Raw genomic sequence first — 25,906 nt, 5'->3', positions numbered from 1 at the left:
GCACTTACGCAATAAGACGGCACACTGTATGAATGAGGTTTTTGTATGCAGTGTCCGGAGTTTGGCCACATGCCAAAGATGGATATGATGAACCATACGGTTCGTGCCGGTTTTCACGACTTGCCCTTAAATATAAGCAGCTCAACGCTTTCTATAATTTTTGATCGCTCCCAGTTCAGCATAGAAGCAATTCTTCTCTCGTATGGGCTGTGGAGGCGGAGATGGTAGCCATCGGTACGGCAATGCAAAACGGAAGGGGCTAGTCACAGGGACAGTAACCTGGAACCTGATAGAGGGCAGCTGTAACTGTTAGTATTATTCAGAGGCCCTAGTACGGCTTTGAAAGAGACTACTCTGGGCGCCATCCCATTCGCGTCAAATAGAGTGCTGCGGGGCGGAAGGCAAGAGGGAGACAACTGCTCTATTTTCCCTAAAAAAGTACCATTGAGAATGCTACACCGACAAGAGCATGGCTCTTAAATTAGTGATGGTGATGATGGGCTATAAGGCCGGTTGGGTTATTATTGCGCCATTAAAGACCTCTAATAGACAGTCGTGTGGAAGCCCTCAGAAAAGACCAATTTTCACCATCTTAGTCTAGCTTCTATTTCTAGATTTCAATTTTGTAATGTATCTTTGACCCTTATTGTGAATATTGCAGGCTGGGGCAATTGGGGTAACTGGGGCCAATGGAATCCGAACGCTCAAGGGCAACAGCAGGGTGGTGCCGCGGCCGCGCAGACGGGCAAGGGGCAGCAACAAGGCCAGCAACAGGGACAGCAGTCAGGGCAGCAGCAGCAGTGGCCCGCCAACTACACCGCGCAGCAGTGGTACCAGTGGCAGCAGTGGCAGCAGCAGCAGCAGGGGTGGCCAGGGGTCAGTATATATCATATAACTAGCAGGGCAGCAATGGAGGCAACGATCTCTGTGCTCCAGTGGTTGAGCGTCTGGGTCAAGATCCGGAGGTCCCGGGTTCGAATCACATAGGTGATTTCTGGTCTGGTTAGGACTTGCAAGCTGATCACCTGATTGTCAGAAAGTAAGATGTTGATCCCGCTTACTAGTTACTGATAACATAACATAACAAATACTTTATTGCACAAAACAGGAAAAAACAAAATACAAAACAACAGAGAAATAGAATGAGTACAATAGGCGGCCTTATTGCTAAATAGCAATCTCTTCCAGGCAACCTATAAGTATAGGAGATATTGAATATTATGTAATATAGCGGGATAGTGCAGCATGGGAATACTTGTACGTATAAAAATAAATACACTAATGCACTGATGTAAATACGCAGTCGTTACATGAGTCATGTCAGGGGTTTTTGGCGGGTCAATAAAAACCCTGACACCACGGTTGAAGAGATTGGTACACCACCTCCCAACCTATAAATATGTGTGTAGTGATGATCAGCATACGAATATTAGTAGTGATGTTTCTCTTCATATTACTACAATATTTGTAGTTGTTGTTGAACTCACGATCCGGAGGTCTCGGGTTCAAATCCCGGTGGGGAATAATCACAAAAGTCATTTTGTGATCCCTAGTTTGGTTAGGACATTACAGGTTGATCACCTGATTGTTCGAAAGTAAGATGATCCGTGATCCGTCCCGGTTACTACTTACTGACGTAAGTACGTAGTCGTACATGAGCCATGTCAGGGGCCTTTGGCGGCTGAATAGTAACCCTGACACCAAGGTTGACGGGCTTGGTAATCCACCTGACAACCCACACGATAGAAGAAGAGTAATGTTTCTTGGAAATATGTGTTGTTTATATAATAATATGTGTTACAGTACCAACAGCAAGGTCAGCAGCAGGCGGGTAACGCCGCGGACGCGCAACAAGCGTGGGCTCAATATTATCAGGTTAGTGTTTGAGTAGTACTGGGGGGTTAAAATGGCCACTTCGAAGCAATTCATCTAAGAAAGCAATATTGCAATTTGACATTTGCTCATATAAAAGTAAGTGCGCAATGCAAACAAATTTCAAATAATATTGCCATTTTAACTCCCCTGTAGTGAAATTAAACTCGCTCAATACAGGGCAGGTCAGGTCACATAGCTCCGAAATGCATTTCTCGGGAGTGTGGGTATCCTCACGATGATTTCTTCCACTTATCAGCAAGTGGTAGATTTTAGATCCAAACGTGAATACGAAAACGAATTCGAAAATAATTGGGTAATTTCCTAGGTCAAAGATAAATTATAAAATTCTGATTACTAAATAAAGCCAGATTGGAAACTGACGATAAACATATTCATTTTTCTTCTTAACTTATTTATGAATTTTAATCAAGAATAACTTAATAATAAGTAGGTACTTAAAGACATTTTGTCACAGTTGTTCTATGACGTCACAGGTTGCTTTTTCATACAAATTCCATAGTGATTTCGTGTTTTGACGTTTAGTAAAAAGTAACTGATTTGGCTAGTCGGAAACTAGCCAATTTTAGGCCCGTATTGGGAATCGAACCAGCGATATCACAGTATGCAGTACGCATTCCATGTAGTACGATGGGGTGTTACATAGGCATAAGAACTAAAACATGGACCCTGGTGGGCACAGCAACGTTGGAAGGGAAGAGAGGAGAGTCAAGCGATCTTTTCGACTGAACTCTTTTAGACTATTTTAAAAACATCATCATCATCAGCCCATTAATGTCCCCACTGCTGGGGCACGGGCCTTCCCTATGGATGGATAGGGAGATCGGGCCTTAAACCACCACGCGGGCCCAGTGCGGATTGATGGTTATTAACGACTGCTAATGCAGCCGGGACCAACGGCTTAACGTGCCTTCCGAAGCACGGAGGAGCTCGATATGAAAACTTTTTATTTTGTGGTCACCCATCCTATGACCGGCCTTTGCGAAAGTTGCTTAACTTCAACAATCGCAGACCGAGCGCGTTTACCGCTGCGCCACCGAGGTCCATTTTAAAAATATACCTGTTTTTAATTATTCGTCAGAACTACGGCGGCGGCGCGAATGCGGCGGCCAGCACGAACAACGCGCTGGCGGGCGCCGACAAGAAGTGATCCCCGGGGGCGGAGCCCCGCCGCGCCGCCGGCGGAGCTCCCAGTACCACGGAACACCGCGCACAATCGCGGTGGGATATAAGACATCCATTGACCGACTAATGAAACTACATAAATTTATTTCAACACGAGTGTTTACAGACGTTGATGCGACAAATATACAGCCTTGTCTAATATAAAAGGCAACATTGCCTATACATCTCTTTTCTTAATACGTCTTCTGTATTTCCTATCGTGTACGAATAAATAATACATGTAGACATAATTCACTGCGTTTATTGGTCGAAGCATGCTATATTTGTCGCGTCTACGTCAAATATAAAAACATTTTTACTAGTGTTATTATAGAAAAAGATTGTTCTTTTTTTTTTTTTAAAAAAAAGGCAAATGTTTTCATATTTTAATTCTAGCGTGCCGGGCTCCTAACTACTTTAGTATACTGTAAAAGGGCTAGGTTGGTTCTTACAGCCTTCGAACTACTAATTCTACGTAAGCTTTCACTATGCACATTCAAGTCGTGTGGAATAATCTCTCGCACGCTGCGTTGTGAAATAGTGTTAGTCTAAAAGATATAGGGAAAGTAAGCTATACATTATGTAAAAAGGAGCTTGTAAGAATATCCCTGCGTTTTTTAAAGATATAAATAAAATATAATATTGCTTGACGGGAGTCTTTGGTTTGGAGTTAGCTTTCAAACTGCTAAACTAAGTAAACAGATTTATTTATTATGTATCCAAATATATTGTTTTGTTAGGAGGTCAATATTTAAAACAAAATCTAATAATTAACTTGAAAAATCAAATGCGTGACAATTTTTTTTAAAATCGTACGTTTCAAATATTCTTGGAAGCAGTACATTTAGTATTGCCTGTATGAAATATCCAGCCATTTTTAATTTTATTTTTGCTCGTCAAATTCGAGTTTTTATCTTAATCGAGACTTTAAACTATCGTTGGTACAAGCCATCGCAAAGGTACTCAGTAACCTGTTATTTTAGTTGGAACCAAGGGCAATGTGTTAATTTTTGTTTTTGAAGTCTAAAATCTATCTAGGATGAAGTATTTTTATAATAAATAGTAATTTGTAAAGCACATTAAAATTGTCTTAAGCACCTAAGGGGTAAGGTTGTGCTTATAATTACTTGAATAGGCTAGGTTAAGACGTTTTAAAGTCCAACTAGATAGATATAATACATGAAGTAAAAACTATCTATATGAAAATTGGTAAAGATAAAGTAAGCGTCTATAATGCAAATAATAAATTAGGTAGTACATAGAGTCGTTAAAAATAGGCTATCAGTAGAACCAAGTGGTAATTCGATGTTGCTTACATCGGAAGATATGTAAGCTTGTTAATTTGTAAAACTTCTAAACTAGAGATAGGTATTGAGATTTACCTCGAGGTTTATTTTTAATAGTGTATTTGTCAGCATATTCAAGTAATTAGAAGGGAAATGATATTGAATAATAAAATTAGGTATACCAAAGCAGGTACCTACTCACGTGAGCATCCATGTTTTAAACATATTAGGTTAAGTCGATGCTTTATATACAGAATGGTTAGTGAGGATGTTTGAACCGATTAAAGAAATATCAAAGGCCAAAGTCTAATAAAACGCCACATATTTTATTGAAATTGGTCCACTGGTTGCTAATAAAAATCATAACGTGTCGTTGCTATGACTGTCGGTTATTCGTATTAATTTGCGATTTTGATATTTTTCACTAACCGCTTTGCGTATAACACAAGTTTGTTGGCGAGCGTTTGACAAACATTTTGTGTTTATCCTCTCAGTTTGAAATATTGTAATTTCAGTTCATTTTTACGACTATATAGTTAAAAAAATGTACTTTATTTCACAATAATTAAAATAAACTTTTGTGAGTTTGCAATGTATAAGTGCAGTGTGCTATCTTTTCTGTACTAAGATTTGTACATGCCTTAAACACATAGTTGTTGTGGTAAATAACGTAACATGAATATTTGTCGAATGTTTGTAGAGCCAGAGTATATTGACTAAGTTTCTGTGGTGAAGCGTAAATGCGGCGTACTTTAGGTGTACAAACCGGGTGTACAGTTAGCGCTGTGGGTTTTCGTAGATGTCTACTGAAATACGATTTTAATTGTAATAAAATGTATTGATTAAGGAATCTCTGTTTCAATTCTCAATTACCTACTTATACTTTATCAAAGTATAACTTTTGACATTATGCGCTTTGACATTCTGCTCTTTTGTAATTTTATGCTCCGAACTATTATTATAATATATATTTTATTATTATTATTCTGCTTTTTTGGTGTGGGTACTTGTGTACGGGGCACAAGTTTGCAATAAGACCCGCAAACCAGTCCTGATAGCTCCATGACCTGTGTAGTATAAACTTTCTAATTATATCAATAAAATCTACATAATCTGTTTCTCTTTTTAAAAGAAAAAAATAAATTCAACCTTTTCACTTTCGTTTATTTGTTCAAAATGTACAATGTTGCCAATTGTTAACTTGACAATATGAAAAACCATTTCCATTCAATGAGATGAAATATTTTTTGTCCTTTCAAATCATCGAATAGAATTACAATATTTTATTATGTAACAGTGTTATTAGTTTTTAGTCTAAATTAGTTTACAACTTCCTCAATCAAGTAGTTACAATAAGAAAAATAGATTTTTATATTATCCCATAGTCAATTCTACCATTAAACATGAAATCGAAAAATTTCTACATAATTTAAAGTTGTAAAAAACATTGTACAAATGTTCAAAACCGATTATGATTTCGCAATAAAGGCAAATGTCGATAACACTTGCGGGAAGTAATTTTGCATCTAACGTAATGCTTCATGTGAAGTATCAAATTGCATTTAAGAAAGCGAGATGAATAGATTTAACAATTCCTTACAACGTTCAAAATGTTAATTTTTGAAATGTGAACAAAGTAATTCCTGCAAGTGATATCTTTTTTAAAAGAATACATTTAGGGCTTAAATAACTTCTTACACACACAAAAACCTAACTATAGTATAAAATAAATGCAAGTACCTAAATATCATGTAATCTACACTAAAATTTAAAGATTGACTTTGGTAAGTAAATCTAGAATTTGTTTAAAAACGAGAAAATAGTCAAAATATAATTAAAAAAAAACAATGCCTGAAAGATGTAACATGGAAAGAAGATCCTGGTTAGAAATATAAAATTAAATCTGGTAGGCCTATTCTCTATTTCATTTGTTACTATTTTTATTATAACTAATTCTTATATTTTTAAGTCAGAAAATAAAATTAAAAACACCTTCCAGGCGGTGGACACCAACTAATTAAAATGAAACCCAAATCATTTACACAACAGATATTTTAAGCTTTACTGTAATCAACTTTCAGTGGGAATTCGAAGGGGCGTGGGAAAGAGAAGGCGATATAAATTATTGTCATGTTAGAGCGAGAGAGTTGAAAGCGTTGGGATTATTACGGTGAGTAATTTGTTCTGTGTCCAAGTTGATGAGGTGAGATCAAAAGATTGCCTTTCAGGACTTATTTGCAATTTGATCATATCAGACTTGTAGAAACAAATCAAATTACTGTAATTCTCACGTGAAATATTATATAGCTACCTAACTACACTTAGTGGCATTATTAACAATATAGAGGTAAGTGCGATTACAATTTTTATAAATAAATATTAGTTCCACAACTTAACTATGACTATTACTTTTTTCCTTCTTTTTAGTTGACGGGGAGTGGTTGTATGATAATACTTTACACCTCTGCCTGCCCCTTCAGGAATACAGGTGTGATGTTATGTCATGTTATTCCGTTCTTGATTTGTTTATGAATTTTTACTGTCACATTAAATTAATATTATAACTAACTGAAACATCGGTGAGGTGTGGGTACATAGTTCATCTCACGATGAATGTACCACTGACTACCCCGATTGGGATATGGTCGTGAGCTTATGCTATGTTATTTAAATTAACTATCATCATCATGAGCCGTACGACGCCTACTTCTGGGCATAGGGCTCCCCTTAGGATCTCCACGACGATCGGAATCGGATCGAAATTAACTATAAATAATTGTAATCGCAACCCCCGGGTTTCCAAAAACTATGTAGTACCAGTGTATGCTAAATGTGTTGTGGTTATCTCAATTATTTGTTTTATCTAGTTTACAACAAATCTATATACTGTAAAATATAATTTATACACTCTTGAAACACAGAGGTGACATAGTGGCACATTTTGTAATCCGATATTTATATAACTTTCTTTTTCTTCAAATAGACTCAATTATGTTCAATAGACATAAGCCAGTAGCGGGCCGTATATAGGCTGTTTATGTGAATACCTCTTCCAGACTTTGTTTCTTAAGAATATTAACGTTCGGTAAAGAACCAGCATATCAACCTTGGTAGGTATTATTATTCGAATCATAAGTCTAGCTTTCAAAACACTACCTCTGGCTAGCCCGTTGGCAATATAGCCGTGATCTTATGTTACATTTTTTTTGGTTTTTCAGAACAGAATATCGTGTCTATTTGAAAAGGATTTTCTTTTTTTTGGCGCATTGTCAATGTTAACACTTTCAAGAACAGAACGTCTAACGACGTTCCGATTCCAAGGTGTCATACTATCTATTATGAACCATCAATGACCCATGGTTTCTGCCCTAGAAGGGGTTGAAGAGGTCGTAGTACTTATTTTACAATCATACACTTTAACATAATTTAGATCTCCAATGAGATGACACCTTATCAATAGGTTTATTTCCTCTTAATTTGTGTTTAATTTTCCGTATTCTGGTGTTTATTATTTATCATTCACGACTAAACGAAATGTTACTATAAATATTATATCCTTAACATACTAAAGTTTCCGATAAATGGCAATGCTATGAGCTGCTTCTATTTCAGATATACACTTCTCATCAAAAAAATCGAAACACCTTGCAAGTTTACGTTTTGTCAGGATTATCAGAAAAATGTGTACATTTAGGAATAAATGTTAAATGTCGTTTAATAGTGAGTAATATGAGCTTATCAAATCTTAATGTTAATGTTCTAAATTTAAATGAATTTTTCATAGGTTTCGTATTTTGTTAAATGAGTCATTTTTATTCCGTATGGAGTATAAAGGAAATGGATAAAACAACACACGTAAATGAAAAAAAAAGCTAAAAAACGTTTATTTAATAACTTGTATTCCCTCCCCGAGCTCTAATTACTGCTTCCATACGGTTCTTCATCGATCGGATGAGAGTCACGATCACATGCTGTGGTATATTGTCCCATTCCTCTTGGATTGCATCTTGCAGCTGGCTAAGTGTTTCTGGGGCAGGATCTCTTGCTCGAATTCGTCTCTTTAATTCATCCCACAGATGTTCAATGGGATTCATGTCCGGGCTTCTTGCTGGCCATTCCATAATAGAGATATCGACTTCGTTAAGATAATCTCGTACGACGCCCGCGGTGTGAGCCCTAGCATTGTCGTGCATGAATATGAAGCCGTTGCCAATAAAATGTGCATAGGGCATCACATGAGGCTCGAGACACTCTTCGACGTACCGATGACAGTTTAGTGCAGGCAGACGTGGCCCAGACACGAAAGCAAGCTCTGTCTTACCGTCGGCGCTGATTCCTCCCCAAACCGTCCACGAACCGCCACCATAGCTGACCTTTTCTTCAATGCAGCATTGTGCATAGCGTTCTCCGTCTCTTCTGTAGACCTTGTTCCTTCCGTCGTTACCATACAGCATAATTTTACACTCATCAGAAAAGAGAACTTTGCTCCACTGTAGGTATGACCAATTTAGGTGCTCACGTGCAAAGTTAAGGCGCGCTCTTCGATGGTCTGCAGTTAATTTCGGCCCATTTGCTGGCTTATGCGGTACCAGTTCACGATCCTTCAACCTTCTTCTAATTGTAGAGTCACTTACAGCCACCCTTCGTACAACACGAAGCCGCTGCTGCAGTTGAAAAGCGTTAAGGCGTCGATTTCTTAAAGAAGTTGTTACAATAAATCGATCATCTCGCTCAGAAGTGACCCGATTCCTGCCAGATCCTGAACGGCGCGTGAACAAACCAGTCTCCCGATAACGTTTATAGACTCTATGAACAGATGACAGGCTTAGATGCAGTCTTGCAGCCACAACACGCTGACTAAGGCCAGAATCCAGCAATGCCACAACTTGGGCGGCTTCTGTGGGCGAAGTATCCATACGTTTTAGAAAAAAAACCTTTTTTCAGACGTCCCAAAGTCACAGTATTGAAATAAAAAACAAAAAGTTTAAGGATAGGCGCCAATTTTTAGTTTTTAAACGCTAAATGTACTCCAACCCTAAACACACATTTGTCTCAAAACAGTGATTCATTTCGTTTATAAGATAAACAAATGAAATTCTAATTTTGAATTTAGAATTTTCGCTTATTACTGTAATGGCCAAACTGCCAGCTATACATTTATGTATTTTTTTTCATCGTATGAATTCTTTTTTGTGTTAAATTCGGACAGAAACAATGAAAACGGAAGTGTTTCGATTTTTTTGATGAGAAGTGTATTTATCATAATTATAAAATAAGAATAAACAATACAAAATTTCTGAAAGACACTTCGGTAATGCAAATAATATTACCATTTAAAAAGCACAAGTCACTGTGTGCACAAGTCTTGTGGTTCACGTGCTTGCTTCTCAATCGGGGAGCGCCAGTTCGAATCCTTAAACCGGACTTGCACCAATGAGTTATTATGTTAAATCTTAAGTGCAGTTGTCACTAACCCACTAGACTCGACCATTATAGACGGCGACACCACCTATCACGTTGGTCTAACAGAAAGATCGGTGAGGTGTGGGTACTTAGGGTGGTATTAATAAACTAATCTCAGCTTCAAGACCGCCCTCAAGATCATGTGACAGTTCTTATATAAAAACAGAGACTTGAGCATGATTTTGAGGGCAGTCTCAACTGAGATTAGTTTATTTTTTATTTTTTTGACGTGACCTATTGTAATTATTAATGTAGGACAAATGGGGAGCGCTGAAGGCACCCGATACAACGTTTAAGACAACAGGCCCGAGGGTGCCCAGTTGGGCGCGAACCTCGGCTCAGGGCGTCGTCTGAGAGGATAAATATTCGAAAGAATTAATTGACCCTAGTGGGTCGATAGCGATAAGCGCTGATTGAGGGAAATCATTGACCACGCCGGCGGGGTCGGTATCGGGGTCCTGAGGTGTCGCGAGCTGATTGGCCGCCTCTATGGCTAGAGAGTTTATTAATCGCCCTTAGTTCATCTTGCGATGGATATACATCTGACTACCCCAATGGGGATGTAGTCGTGAGCTTATGTTATTAATAAAAGCAGTATTGACGGTGAAACGATTCCAAACAATACCTATGTAAATATTTTACAGTAATTTCATTTTTTGTTGGCTATTCTCGCTCAGGCATAGTAAGTAGTTAGATTCATAAGTTTTGTTTTAAATACTAGTTTGTATATCAGTTTTATTCTAACATAACATTTTCGTTTAATTTCACACATTTCATTAAGTTTATAGTTATAACAAGGTTAAATATACATTAACTTTTTTGTAATATTTCCACGACTAACCATGGCACTTTGTATTATTCACACTTTCTTAGAGATAAGATGTGGGTTTAACAGAAAGATCGGTGAGGTGTGGGTACTTAGTTCATCTTGCTATGGATGTACCTCTGACTACCCCATTTTGGATATAGTTGTGAGCTTATTTTATATTATACAGGGTGTCAGTGACATCGTAACGAAAACTTTGAGTTGATATCAAGTGGGTTTTCCGTCGCAAAAGTATAGAACTGAAAATGATGATTAATTATAAAAAAAATTGCGACGAAAAATTCCACTTGATATCAACTCAGAATCATGGTCTGAAACATCTCCCTCAGTATTCGTTACGATGTCACTAACACCCTGTATTATGTCTAAGAGATGAAAGTTAAAATAAATAACTCACCTCTTAGACATGAGTTAATATTGAAAACAAGGGCAACTCTGATTGTAATCGCAAGCACAGTCACGATTCCGAACAATGTTGCCAGTTAAGGCTCAAAAAATTAATTTAAGATGAAAATAAATTATTTTTGGTATATCAAATTAATGTTGTGAATATTTTTAGTGAATTTAAAGTAGGTACTGAAATTCGTCTCATTATCCACACAACAGACAGACAAGCCAACAGTACGTCTAATAAGAGAGTTTCAAAGGACGGACAGCTAAATCTACGTATTTATGACCAATATTATTCTAGAAAATTTCATTTTTTATTCAATATTTATTAGCATTAGCTTGGTTCCATATCCCTGGTATAAAAAAAGAAAAGAAAAACTGGCACTTGAATTACTCCATTCTGATCTTCGTAACATTAAAAAAAAAAAATTAATTTTCCTAATCAAAATTTAAGTTATTATATTTTATACAAATCCAACATTAGACGGGATGTATTTATATTTTAGGTATTTACAGAACAATATGATCTAATTTCATAAAATTACTAAGAAATAAACAATATTTATCCTAGCAACACTGGTAAAAAATGAAACCAGCTGATACAGGATTAGCAATTTTATGAAATGAGACTGGTTTAGCTGTCGAATATTATTACAGACTTTAGTTATAAGTTAACATGAGTTACATTAAATTTTATAATTTTACCTATCAACCTTATCAATACAAATATTCTTATATAAAACGACTTTATTGTACATGATTTAGTGAAATCGCGAATATAAAACACCCAATCGGAAAGCTTAATTTTATTTTGGATTTTAATGAACTAAACTATTGAAACAGTATTTTTGCAACATACCAAAACTTTGAGCAAAAGACGTAATATCAGTCACAAATGGCAACACCAGCAATCGATCAACCAATTACAATGCAGAATCGCTACCAATGTTGTCATAATACTTATGTAAAATTTTGTTAGGTTTATCTATACGGACATTAGTATACATTTTTTTATGCACTTGTTAGAAAATAAAGTATTTTTCAATTGAACAAAGATTACAGCTATAGTAGCCCCGATTCCTGCAGACACCAACTAATTTTATTTTAAGTTATATCTATCATTTTCTTATCCGCCGAAAAGGAAAGGGACGGATAATTGACAGCTGTTAATTTTAAAATGAATGAATAACCCGGATGAATCAAATAGGCATCTCGCTGGTATGCAAACCGTTTGACGTGTGCTGTCAACTTAATTCTAACTTAAAATTGTCGTGTGTTCCATTTTATGCCCGTCGATTACCCGTCCCTTTGCTTTTCGACGGATAAGAAAATGAGAGGTATAACTTAAAATAAAAATTAGATGATGTCTACAGGAATTAGCACCAATTTGTCAGCTTTTTAAAATATGTCTAGATATTTAGATGGGTTAAAAAACCTGTAGAAAGCAAATTAAGTAGTATACTTGATATCCCCTGTTGATTAAGGAGTTCTTAGTCCAGCGGTGCGACATATATTGGCGGTTTATGTTAAATATTAATTCGTAAAAAACTGGGACATTTCATAAGCTGTTCTTTTATTTTATACTTACTTTAAAATTAAGGTAAAAATTCGCAGTTTCACTAATTTTAGTACATAGTGTTGGGTCGACAATGCGCCAAACCTTACCTAAGTTAGACCTATTTAGTAAGTTCGCACAACACTGCTCGGGTCTTAACTGCGCACACGCAGGCAGTCTTCTGAAAAAAAAAATAGCTTTTTTAAAATATTTTTTTATTATAATAGCATATTTTTTTATTATCGAAATTCTTTCATAGACAAGGTTGACTACCCACATCATTCCGAGATTAGGTCTTTAGTGTCGTGGTCAGTGATGTGGGGAATGTTTCCAAAGTGGGAATGTTACCGTTGTAAAAACTCTTTTAATAGTAAGGACACTGACTGCTTCTCTTTTCAGATTGTACTTTCTTTTACTCTAGTCTTATCTGCCTAAAGGTAAGATAAAGTTCTTTTTACATAAGTTTTGAGCCTCTTTACTGCCGGGAATATTCCCACTATGGGAAAATTCCCAGGAACGACACATCACCGGATATTTTTTTTTAATTTATTATAAACAAATGCAAAGTACATTTTTATATTTAATACAGTACAACTTGAAAAGTTTGACCGTGCAATGCAGAACCGATCGTTCATGTACTTCAGCAGAGGGGAACGCGTGCGCAAATTCAAATTCAAAAATATCTTTATTCAGTAGGTAACATAGTTACACTTTGAATCGTCAATTTTTACATAACGAATATGTCATCCGCTTAAAACTACTGCAGCTTCAGCACGGCAGTTCCTGTATACAATTGTATCGTAATAACACCTCCTTTTACAACCCTATCACCCGTATCGGTCGTCAGTACAACGACCCAATAGGGTCCACATAATATCAGCGTCGTGGTTCGCGCCGCGACTTGTGCTGAGTGAGGCCCTTTTATCTCAGGACGTCCACCACCACCTTATGATCATTTCGACTAACATCCTTCTTGCTTTTTTGTAATTGTTTTAGTGGAAATAAGATATGATATTGTTGTCTTTCTTTTTGTGTGTGGCGTCCTTTCATAATAAACTATTTCTATTCTACCTTGTCGTTAATGACAAGGATATTGATATTTTTAATAATAATTTTCCGGCCTTCATTCGTTTTCTTGTTAGAAACATAATGATCACCTGAAGATTTGGCCGTAGATCCATGAATGATTGTTACCATGTTGTTGCGGAGCTAAGTATATTTTATTGTAATATCTTTTAATTTGCGTCGTGTTTTCTCACCATAGTATTGTATAACTTGCATACGTTTAGTTAGGTTACAGTCTGAACCTCAAAAAGTGTATTATTTCATAAGATTTGGGTGAATCTCAAAATTTCAAGTTTGGTGGCGAAATTTCATATTATTTTTTCGTGAACAATTGGGTACATGAAAAAGATCCAAAAGGATCCTCGGTTCCGACATGAAAAAGGAATTTTTCAATTCCCAATTTTTCACGAAAAAATTATATGACAGTTCGCCACCAAACTTGACACATTTTGATATTCACCCATTTGTGTCTGTAACCTGTTACGTGTGTTTATTAAATAAATAAAAAATTGATCTGAGATAGTGTACTTACGATGCTATTGCGGCGTCTGCGGCGTGGAGGATCGCGAGTGTGCTTCTAGGGACTGCCGCAGCGCCGCCGGGGTCAGCCACTCTCTGCGCACAAACACACACAGGGTGTTAGTGACATCTTAACGATCAACTGAGAATCACGGTCTGGATTATGCCTCAAAGTTTTCAGTACGGTGTCATTAACACACTGTATAGAATTCTCCGCTCCCTACCAGCGGCTGAGCTGGGTTTAGCCGGTGTTCGGATATGCTGGTACTCACTTGGGCAGGCAGCGCTGCAGGAAGGGCACGCAGGAGCTGACGTACGCCAGCCGGTTCACCCACGCGGGGATGTCGCGCGAACACAGCGCCTGCAACAATATTACACGCATCATCATCATCAGCCCATTAACGTCCCCACTGCTGGGGCACGGGCCTTCCCTATGGATGGGTAGGGAGAACGGGCCTTAGACCTTTACGAAGCCACTGACAATGCCGTAAGCGTGGCCAATTATTGGTCAGCAAAAATTTAGTATCGATCGCCATCGACTCGCAAAGAAGAAGAACGGGCCTTAAACCATCACGCGGGCCCAGTGCGGATTGATGGTTATTAACTACTGCTAATGCAGCCGGGAGCAACGGCTTAACGTGTCTTCCGAAGCACGGAGGAGCTCGAGATGAAAACTTTTTTTTGTGGTGACCCATCCTATGGCCGGCCTTCGCGAAAGTTGCTTAACTTCAACAATCGCAGACCGAGGCTGCGCCACCGAGCTCCTCAATACATTCAGTAATCATAATAAAAGCGTTTATTTCGGACAAACCTCAATAATGTAAAAATATAATAGGGGGATGTATAATTATATACGACGACAGCTCACCACCTATCATGTTGGTCTAATAGAAACATCGGTGAGGTGTGGGTACTTAGTTCACCTTATGATGGATGTAACACTGACTAACCCGATTGATTGATTTGATTGTTTTTTTTTATTTTTTTTTTTATTTCTGTCCTAATGTAATTTCTTAATATTTTTGATTGTTTTTGCTATACCCACCCGGGTCCATATGTGATACTATAATATTTCTAACAACTGTTTACCATATGGTGTGCAATAAATACTTTGACTTTGACTTTGAGATATAGTCGTGAAGTTATGGTATGTTATTTAAATTAACTATAAATAATTGTAATCGCATTCCCCGGGTGTCCAAAAACTATGTAGTACCAGTGTATGTTAATGTGTGGTGGTTATCCCAATCTAGTTTACAATAAATCTATATACTGTAAAATATAATTTATACACTCTTGAAACACAGAGGTGAACCTATCCATCCATAGGGAAGGCCCGTGCCCCAGCAGTGGGGACGTTAATGGGCTGATGATGATACAACGGGGACATTCCCAGGAACGGTCACAACTCTTTCAATATCCAATATTCTTTATTTGCATACTATGATGGTGTACAAGTTGGTCAGTTACATTTGAGTCTCACATCACAGACCCTTTCGGGCACAACAAAAGAAAAAACAAGAGAGAAGGAGGCTTTTAAATGTTTAAATCTGAATCATTAAAATATTCATTAATACTATAGTAGCATTTATTAATTAGGATTTCTTTTAGTTTTTTAATAAATATTGTATCGGCAGTTTCTTCCTTTAAACCGTTTGGCAATTTATTATAAATTTTGATGGCCATAACGTATGGGCTAGAAGAGTGTAGAACCAGTCTAGATTTTGGTATATTTAATCTATTTCTATGACGCAATGTGTATTTTACTGGGAGGTCTTGGCGACGTGTGAAAAGGTTTTGGTATTTGCGAACAAATTTACAAATTTGCAATATAAGCGTAAAAATTTTATGATACCGGAAGTGCGGTCGACAGCTATCCGTTTGTTTTAGATTTTTTAGGATTCTGATTAGTTTTTTCTGCAGAGTAAATAGAGCAGGTGCTTCGGTACTATTACCCCATAGTATAATCCCATAGGTAAACCATCTACTCAAGCGCATCTAGATAAAATACCATCGCACGCGCACATCGACTGCTATTAAACATAATTGAACACAATCAACACACGATAATTATTATTGTTCTGATCACTTCTCACGGAGAAAAACCGGAATATGTTAGCTCTCATGAACAGTGGTTCATATAATTAAATGCAATGTAAGAAAATAATCGTAAGTGATTATTACGAGCTCAGCAGTGAACGAAAACGTCGTGAGGAAATGCGTTTCGCAGGTATGTGACCTAATGTGTAATTGAAAGGTCAGACAGGCTGCCGCTTCTGTAAAAAACCAGACCTGTCAAAGCTTCAGCGGGCTTACCACCGTAAGCGCGCGACTCTTTCTCGCCTCGACATACGTCACCCGTCACTCTCTCGCAGTACTGCACAAAAAGAGACAGATGATCTCTGTCGCGGCGAGAAAGAGTCGCGTGCTTACGGTGCTAAGCCCTCTGGTTAGGTAAGCGGACCCTTTGGACACGGGATAACGCTAGGGATCCCTAGCGTTTATCATATGATGAACTGACCTAGTACTATTTTAAGATTAAAGGGAGTCTTTTTCTTATTAGACAAATGGTGTTGATTCGTGCAGTCCGGCCAAGTAACCGGCCGGTTAATGCCAACAACAGAACAAAAAACGAATAAACACACACACACGCACGCACGCACGCGCACACACACACACACACACACACACACACAGTAGTAATTAGATAAGATAAAAATACCATCCAGCTATACCAGCTTACGACATCGTATCAACAGTGGATGCAAGTTGTCTTTGATTACTTGTGGCTCTGCCCACCCCATTAGGGATTACGGGCGTGAGTTTATGTATGTGTAAGATAAAAATACACTTTTTAAATAAAATGTAAAAATAAAACTATGCCACTCAGATTATTAGATGTAACTGGGAGTGAAGAGCGATGCCTCCTAACACAGACTTTGTAGTCTTTTTTTTTTGACGTGACTTATTGTAGATTTGCCGCAGATGGCATTAACTACTTGGCCGGACAAATGGGGAGCGCTGAAGGCTCTCACCGGGTACAACGTACTTTGTAGTCTAAAAGGAGTCATCATCATGTAAAATAATATTGTAACTCTGTTTTAATTAATAAAGACATTTCATTTCATAAAACAAAAATGTAATTCCATGACAGGCCGGAGACCAGCCAGAAGAGTTGGCGACATGAGGGATGGCACTATTTTGTGTGCGTACCTGACAGAAGGCCGAGGAGAAGTGGTTGCAGTTGTTGTTCATGAGGTGGTAGCGGTCGCCGCGGAACTGCTTGCCCAGTTCCGCCACCAGCCGCCGCACCTCCTCCTCGCTGAAGTCTGTGTAGCCGATGTGCACGCTTTGTCTGCAATTATTCGGTAATATAGTTTGTTTGTTTTCATTTACGGTAAGTAAATACTCTGTAAACATGTAATTGGCAAACATATATACAAAGTCTGTCTGTAAAAGTTTCATATGTATTGCTGTATGTGTACCTAAATAAAAAAATAATTATTTTTAAAATTTATACAATAAAAAAGACGCGAAAGGCAGACCTTACCGTCATGTGGGAATGCAACGGAGAGAGAGAGATAGATGCAATAAACAAGGCGCTTAACTGAAACCAACTTAAGTTACTTAAAAGATAGGTACCCTCGATAAATCACACAGCTAAGCATTTACAGGTGTCACAAAAACATATATTTAAACATGTATTTTATATGTGTATATATTTATAGAGGTTTAGGCATATGTTTGTGTATATATATATTTTTAAACGGTTTTATATGTAGATATAATTATTATAATGTATTTAATATATTGCACCTCTTTTTATTCTTCCGCAGTTACTCTAATACTACCTTTGGGTTGGCTGGAAGAGATCTCTCTTAGAGATAAGTCCACCCTTGTAAACGTCCATTTCTTGTTTGTGATGTAACTAGTTGTTAAGTGCAATAAAGTATATTATTATTATTATTAAAAACAAAATTAAATCTAAAAAGTCTGGGCCGGGATTTGAACCCGCAGCATTATCAGGAGTACAAAAAGAGAGCATTAAAATAAAGCTGACGACTATATTCCAGTTGGGCTGATCTAAAAAGCAATATTGCAGATGACATTTGCGCATATAAAAGTGCGCAATGTGAATTGATTCAATGTGGCCTCAAACAAGCTCATTTTTTTTTAAACTCAAATCTATGTTGAAATGAAAACTGTCATGCCGCTTGCGATCTCATACTCTACAGAAAGTACAAGAGTAAATACGAAACTTTGCTCTACCTGCTAGCGATATTCGACATACAACTTATGTATGACGAAATTAGCTTTGCAGGTTAAATACAGTTTAACTTAAAAAAATAGAACTATATCCCAATGGGGTAGTCAGAGGCACGTCCATCGCAAGAGGAACTAAGTACCCACACCTCGCCGAGCTTTCTGTTAAACCAACGTGATAGGTGGTGAGCCGTATCGCCGTCTACAATGGTCGAGCCAACTGTGTTAGTGAAAGCTCAGTAAAATAGATTTAAAAGAGGACAATCCAGTTAATCAAATAATACTAAAAAATATAAATAATAAAAAAACAGAATGTAAATCCACCACAGGCTTCGTCAGAACCAAGATTGATATTAAAAAAGAAGGGAATTCATTAAAAAAAAATATGAAAATACCTGAACCGGAACTGGTCTCCCAACTCGCGCGAGTCTCGGGGCGAGATCTCGAAGACGCCAGTGAAGGAGTAGGGGTGCCCCCCGTACGCCCACTCCGAGCCGTGCACCTGCACCCCGCTGTGGAACACGCCCACACCCGCGCCCGCCGTGTACCTTACCAGAGGAGGACTATTAGAAATAAGCTGTACTTTTGGTTGGTGGCACGAAACGGAGAAAAATATATTCCCCGTGTACCTTACCAGATAAGGACTATTAGAATTAAGCTGTACTTTTTGTTGGTGGCACGAAACGGAGAAAAATATATTCCCCGTGTACCTTACCAGATAAGGACTATTAGAATTAAGCTGTACTTTTTGTTGGTGGCACGAAACGGAGAAAAATATATTCCTCGTGTACCTTACCAGATAAGGACTATTAGAATTAAGCTGTACTTTTTGTTGGTGGCACGAAACGGAGAAAAATATATTCCCCGTGTACCTTACCAGATAAGGACTATTAGAATTAAGCTGTACTTTTGGTTGGTGGCACGAAACGGAGAAAAATATATTCCCCGTGTACCTTACCAGATAAGGACTATTAGAATTAAGCTGTACTTTTTGTTGGTGGCACGAAACGGAGAAAAATATATTCCTCGTGTACCTTACCAGATAAGGACTATAAGAATTAAGCTGTACTTTCTGTTGGTGGCACGAAACGGAGAAATATACTCGTATATCGTCACCTTATATTGAAAACCACGTAAGCATGTTTTTTTAAAACCATATTCGGATGTGATTTCTGTTAACAAAACCTCGCAATAGATACGCTAGTTTCAATCCAGATCAAAGTTAGGATAAAAACCCGGATCGAAATTAATTTAAAAAAGAACTAGGTTTTAAAAAAAGAAAAATAAAAACATCACATCAGAATGTGATTTCAAAAAGGCACTTAATTGGTTTTCACCATAAGTACTGTGATATTATGTTACTGGTCGTCGGTTGGTTTATGGTTGTTTTATTAGAATTTTAAATTTGGAATACTTTGTGGAGACGTCGGTTGTTTTTGCTTACAGATTGTGGCTGAGTGGCCACACTACACACACGTTTTCTCTATTTGGGATATTTTTCCTTCGAAGAAGATCTCTTTTTTCTTCTTTTTCTTTTTTTGGATCTCTTGTAACCTACTTAGAACATGTCTAACCTATAACCTATGTCTGTGTAATACAGGGTGTTAGTCGCATCGTAACGAATACTGAGGGGGATGATTCTGAATATGGTTCCGAGTTAATATCAAGTGGAATTTTCCGTCGCATAATTCAAGATATTTTAAATTATTTTCAATTCTTTAACTCAGAATCATGGTCTGAATGATACCTCAAGGTTTTTGTTACGATGTCACTAACACCCTTCCTGTTGTGTATACTTAATAAATAAATAAAATAAACTCTTTCTAATTACCTATTTAAAAGTGAATGCAACTTGAATCGTACCTTTGTCTCACTTCTCTAAACCTCTACGCTCCTATTACACCCACTCCTCACACCACATTACTCCACACCCCTCTGCCTAAGCCCTTTATGGATAAAGGCGTGATGCTATGTTATGTTACAGTAACATTTACATAAGTAATAATGTTTTGTGAGATCAACGACCGAATCCTGAATTAACCCACTTGATCGCACGCAGGTGGCTCAAACGCCGGCTAATTTAATTTATCGCCGTCAATTGAACCAGAATTGACTGCGGGTATATCTAATGAACAAGTTATGTATTAATATTCTATACCATCATGCTTAAGTGTGGGTTAGTGGAGGTGTTTGGGCTGGTGGAGGTGTTTGGCCTGATGGAGATGTTTAGGCTGGTGGAGGTCTTTCGGCTGGTGGAGGTGTTTGGGCTGATGAGGTCTTTGGGCTTCTGGAAGGGTTTGGACTGGTGGAGGTGTCTGGGATGATGGAGGTCTGTGGATGTGTTTGGGCTGGTGGAGGTGTTTGGGCTGGTGGAGGTATTTGTGCTCATGGAGGTTTTTGGGCTGGTGGAGGTATTTGTGCTCATGGAGGTTTTTGGGCTGGTGGAGGTGTTTGGGCTGGTGGAGATATTTGTGCTCATGGAGGTTTTTGGGCTGGTGAAGGTGTTTGGGCTGATAGAGGTCGTTGGGCTGGTGGAGGTGTTTGGGGGGTGATGGAGGTCTTTGAACTGATGGAGGTCTTTGGGCTGGTGGAGGTGTTTGGGCTGGTGGAGGTGTTTGGGCTGGTGGAGGTATTTGGCCTGGTGGAGGTCTTTGGCCTGGTGGAGGTGTTGGGCTGGTGGAGGTGTTTGGACTGGTAACCGACGGTTTAACATAGGGTAGTTGTATGTATTTATAAGTACTAACCAGTTGGTCCAATACATGTCGTATACGTTGAGCACGACGGCCGTCTGTCCGGGCCGCGGCGGCGCGTTCTCCTGTCGCCGCGACAACAACGACATGCACGACGGAAACATCGTGCACGCACCGCACGACTGTTGGAAATGCAAGGAACATTAATAAACTATTTCTATCGGGTCGATACGTGATTAAAAAAAACTAAGGTAAAAGAATGTTTATTTCTACCTCATTTCATATTTTAATCACATACTGACCAAATCAAACTAGTTTCGTGCGCAAGGAACATTGTCAGTGGGGAGCCAGCTTTATAGTAAGACTATTGTTATTTCGAATAGTGATACGTGACAAAAATATTTTCTCACATAGGCAGCACGACTTTCGGAAACGCCCGGAACTTGTCAGTCGGGAACCAGTATTATAGTAATACTTGTGTTTGGGAATCAAAGTGAAATAAGTACAAGATAAACATTTTGAAAAGATTGCACGATTGATAGAAATGCACGGAACATTGTCGGTGGGGTGACAGCTTTATTGTATTGATTTTTACTTAAATTAAGGTGTCGCTAACTTGCTATACATATATGGAAATATCAATGCTCCGGCACGTTTGCATTAATGTACAAACGCAATTTAAAAATATTACTTATTTACATAGAAATACGTTGTATGGCACATTTCGTATCATACATAAGTACATTTACAAAAAAAAAAGAAAGAAATACATCGCATTGGACAACGTAGACGTAAATTGTAAAGGATTGTCATACATTCCTTATAAAGTGAACTGATTTGACTTTATAACGTATGATTTACATGAGAATGACGTGAATTGTAATTTAATGAAAAGCCACAACCTTCTACATAGGGCTGCCAACCATAAAATGTTAAACATCAAACATACAGTTTTTTTTGACGTGACTTATTGTAGATTTGCTGTAGATGGGATTAACTACTTGGCCGGACAAATGGGGAGCGCTGAGGGGTCTCGCCCGGTAAACATAAACAGCGTATACACGTCCCTCTACTGGACACAGGGCTTCGTTATCAACTTTTTCTATCATGTGAGTTGTGAGATCAATGATCGACCTCAACTGTACAGCCCCCGCGCCACAGCAACCACGCCGCGCAAGACGCGAGTTATATTATATCAAGGGCTCCAACCAATAGCCGTACGACGTTTGTCTAGCGGCGGGGTAGCTGTGTCGCGGGGGCGGGGAATGCTGTTTCATTCCATATCTTGCGTAAGACTTCGTTACCTACTAAGTTTATGGGACACACGATCTAATCCACCAAACAGTAAGGGCTATTATTAAGCTGCCACAGGCCCGAGACAGGTCTCACGTAACAATGTACGTCCTTCTGAAGGTAGTAGCCGAGGCCTAAGGCTTAAAGTCTCAAATTAAAAAATATCTTTATTCAATAGGTTACATAGTTACACTGTGAATCGTCAATTTTTGCATAACCTACTGCAGCTTCTCACAACCTGTATAGCCGCGAAAAAATTGCTCAGCACAGGGCCCTAGACGTAGCTACAGCCTGCCGAAGCACTGGGACGTGCTTACGTATGTGAATACTTTTCGTTTCTGAATTTGTAACGAACAATTTCAACAATTCAGTTGGCAGCCCTACCACCACTAACAGTACACTACAAAAAACTAAGGTTTGTGCGTAAATAACTAACAAGTACGTGCTATTAACTTAATTATATTAACTCAACTACGATGTCTGCCAATGACTGGCAATTTGCCACTTACGCAAGTAAATAAATCTTACAAATTAATTATGAATAACTACGGCACTACGCGGAGATAACTACGTATTTATAACTATTAGAAAAACTTAAGGAAATTGAAAGATTTATGAAAATCTAAAAGTTATGAAAATCATGACATTGGATTTTCTGTACGAAATATTATTACAGAAAGACTATTTCATGAATATTCAAATGAAAACATTATAATAAAACTAATATATACACTTCGCTTTGTTTATTAGCCTTGTACGCGGGAAAAACTTTGCACGCGAGATTTTTTTTTAATGAATATGTTTAAAAAGGTAACATTTTTTTATGTAGAATAAACTAACCAAAATAATTACCTTTTTAGGTGGGACTGTTATGTTTATTTTCTTTTTCATTTTTAATACCTACTATGTCACACACATAGGTACCTAGTACCTATCACAAATTCAAAGAAATATCCGTATCACTTAGTCATCACTGTATTCTGGCCTTTTTCATTTATTATCTATTATACTTCACAAAGCCATTACATATTGATAAGCACTAATCCAAATCTTTCAAAAACCGCGCGAATATATCGATCGCCTCAAGAAACAACTACATAATGTAGCGGCGTGTACTACACTGCTCCTCTTCAAGGACAGTCCAACTTAATGACAGCAATTATGACCATTTTATCTAGATCCGCGTCCCCTCCCTCTAAACTATTGAAGAGCAGATAAAACCGAGGACCAACCACTAATTTACAGAGTTGTCAATAATCTGGTCACACTAGGATTTTAATCCATATTAATCTACAAAAATGCTTTTTTATCAGGCGTTTTAAGGCGGGCTAGCAGACGATTCTTTGTTAACACTAGGTAGGTAACCTACCTATGTAATGCTCAGATTATTTTTGGGAAGTCAAATTTAACTAAGAATGCGGTTATTTTTTGCGAATATTTTAAATTCGCGCTCTAATTTTGCCTGAGGTCATGTGACGTAGATATTATATTTGGCTTTCATTAATCAGATGCTTTGTTAATAGAGTTAACAGTGTTTAAATCTTTGAATACATAGGTATAGCAGACATATTAGAATAATATTTGAACCCATAATACAGAGCACAGGGTTTATTTTTTTGACATGACTTTGTGTATGGCTGGATAAGAGTTTCTAGCTATAATAAAAATATTAAGTTACCAATAACTAATAAAAAAATGTGAATACCTAAATGTTATATGTGCAATAAAGAAGTATTGATTGACTAATATTTTTTTTTATTGCTGACTAATGTTTTTACCACTAAACTAAGGGTTATATTTATTTTATTTACTTAAATGTTTTTTTTTTTATTAAAACTATCCACTTTTGTAAAAAAGTTACAAGAGGCAGATTACATAAAATAATTATTTTAACTAGTGAAGTACTTTTTTTTCTTAGGTTATAATTTTTTATAAAATTTATAGTTTTTTTTTTCAAGTTATTGAAAATGCATTATATTATTATTATGCTTAAAATTAGCTCCAGTAATTACTATAGGTACTTATTTAATTGTTAGTTATAACGACAAGATTTGATTTAAAAAAGGACTGCAATATAAAAAAAAATGAAATGTGTTCTATAGTGTACACAGATATTGTGCATGAAATCTAATAAGTGCACAACAAGACTGAACTAACTACAACACACTATGAAAACTGAAGCCAAAGTATTGTTACTATTTTAATTAAATTCCTGCTTATCAGAACACAGATAAAAACAGTATATATATTCTACAATGGAATTGATTAGACCAAATGTATTACTTCAAAATATATATAAATATAAGATTCAACTGGAAACAAGAGATGGAAGATATTATCCTAAGTGAATAGGCAATCAGTATAACACTAATAAAGGATAATTTGAACTTGAATAATGTGGGTAAACTAAGAAAATAAAATATACATGCATACCATGCTGAAACATAGTTTTTTTTTAATTTAAATGTGACTATGGAATCTAAAATTTCATGGAGAAGAATCATGGAATAAAATTTTATTTTTAACACTTGAATTTCATACTACATACTCCAGAGATAACATAATGCTTAGTAGGATTGGTCAATATACATTTGGCTCTAGTTTTCACAGGGTTTTTTTACTGAAACATTTTGAGTCTTACAAAGTAGGAGGTATGTATTGAACCAGAATCCTGGGAATTCTCCGAGGTGTCTAAAAGGGCCGAGCAGTCGCTCGAGCACGGCACGTTTGGTTCCGTGTACTTGTGACACATGCACTTAGTAGATGATATTCTCTTCATTTCTATACATACTTCTTAACTGTGGACTGAAATATTAATGCTTCAACAGCCAATATTCATAATTCTACACAAAAATATATCTTAAGATAAACTTTAAATAAGAGTGTTTCCAAATACCTCACTGTCACTGTCTATAAGTGAAGTTGTTTCCATGGCCCACTAGTATGAAACATACAGGAATAAAACTACTTTTGATTAAAATACTATAAATGCTTTAAGAGCAAAATACACCCGAGCGTCGGGGTGATCGTTCAGTTATCAGTGTGTTGTACAGTATCCTCTGAATTGACATATTAACGACAGGTCATCTAAACAGGCATAAAGAAAATTTATGATTGTATGCAAATGAAGTGTAGACCATTAGCAAAATAACGACGACGTATCGCTCGTAGCGTTCATACACGGCGTACGCCTGTGACCTAGCTCGCTGCCGCTACAACTAGCATAAAATAACAATTACAACCCATACTTACAAGTCTTATTTGGCCTTTGTGATATGCACTGGTTTTCCATAGAATTTTGTCGCTTATTTAAATAATTCGCCCCATCATGACCAATATTTCGATAGAGCCTTTTAGCGGGTATCTAAATTACAAACAAACTTAACTGAAATCTTTATAAAATACAATAAAACAGACAAAATTCAACGTGATTATCCTCCACTGGACCAATTTGACATTTTTGACATTTAGCATTAGCAGCTGCCTGCCATCGCACTCG

The 25,906-nt window shown here is 37.3% G+C and overlaps 2 protein-coding genes across 7 annotated transcripts in view; one reads left to right on the top strand and one right to left on the bottom strand.

The window, feature by feature from the left end:
• The window catches only part of LOC126378030 (heterogeneous nuclear ribonucleoprotein U-like protein 1), a 36,872-nt gene extending 31,679 nt beyond the window's left edge, over positions 1–5,193 (top strand). Inside the window, exons 25-27 of the mRNA XM_050026098.1 lie at positions 662–876; positions 1,804–1,875; positions 2,975–5,193. Of these exons, the coding sequence (XP_049882055.1) occupies positions 662–876; positions 1,804–1,875; positions 2,975–3,043 (356 nt within the window). The 3' untranslated portion in view covers positions 3,044–5,193. The remainder of the gene's footprint in view (positions 1–661; positions 877–1,803; positions 1,876–2,974) is intronic.
• Positions 5,194–10,509: 5,316 nt separating this feature from the next.
• Positions 10,510–25,874, bottom strand: LOC126378192 (deubiquitinase DESI2). 6 transcript variants are annotated; one of them, XM_050026410.1, is made up of 7 exons: positions 25,660–25,874; positions 21,169–21,296; positions 18,820–18,987; positions 17,375–17,516; positions 14,434–14,522; positions 14,175–14,257; positions 10,510–12,758 (listed from the first exon to the last, which is right to left on the bottom strand). In XM_050026410.1, exons 2-6 carry the CDS (start codon positions 21,276–21,278, stop codon positions 14,179–14,181), a joined length of 588 nt encoding a protein of 195 aa, XP_049882367.1. In that variant the 5' UTR covers positions 21,279–21,296; positions 25,660–25,874; the 3' UTR covers positions 10,510–12,758; positions 14,175–14,178. The 6 variants fall into 6 exon arrangements, with proteins under 6 accessions (XP_049882367.1, XP_049882368.1, XP_049882364.1 ...); XM_050026411.1 differs by having other exon boundaries at positions 18,820–18,972; XM_050026407.1 differs by lacking the exon at positions 25,660–25,874 and adding an exon at positions 25,304–25,561.
• Positions 25,875–25,906: the final 32 nt, after the last annotated feature.

Source organism: Pectinophora gossypiella, chromosome 25, assembly GCF_024362695.1.
Source record: "Pectinophora gossypiella chromosome 25, ilPecGoss1.1, whole genome shotgun sequence".
Lineage (NCBI taxonomy): Eukaryota > Metazoa > Arthropoda > Insecta > Lepidoptera > Gelechiidae > Pectinophora > Pectinophora gossypiella.
This window is presented reverse-complemented; position numbering and strand designations above follow the sequence as displayed.

Coding starts and splice junctions, on each gene's coding strand:
- LOC126378192 (XM_050026406.1), bottom strand. CDS start 23,298: ATGAAAAAGAAAATAAACATAACAGTCCCACCTAAAAAG. Junction 18,988..21,168: donor GACATGTATTGGACCAACTG/GTTAGTACTTAT, acceptor TATTTCTAATAG/TCCTCCTCTGGTAAGGTACA. Junction 14,258..14,433: donor CTGCAGCGCTGCCTGCCCAA/GTGAGTACCAGC, acceptor GTTTGTGCGCAG/AGAGTGGCTGACCCCGGCGG.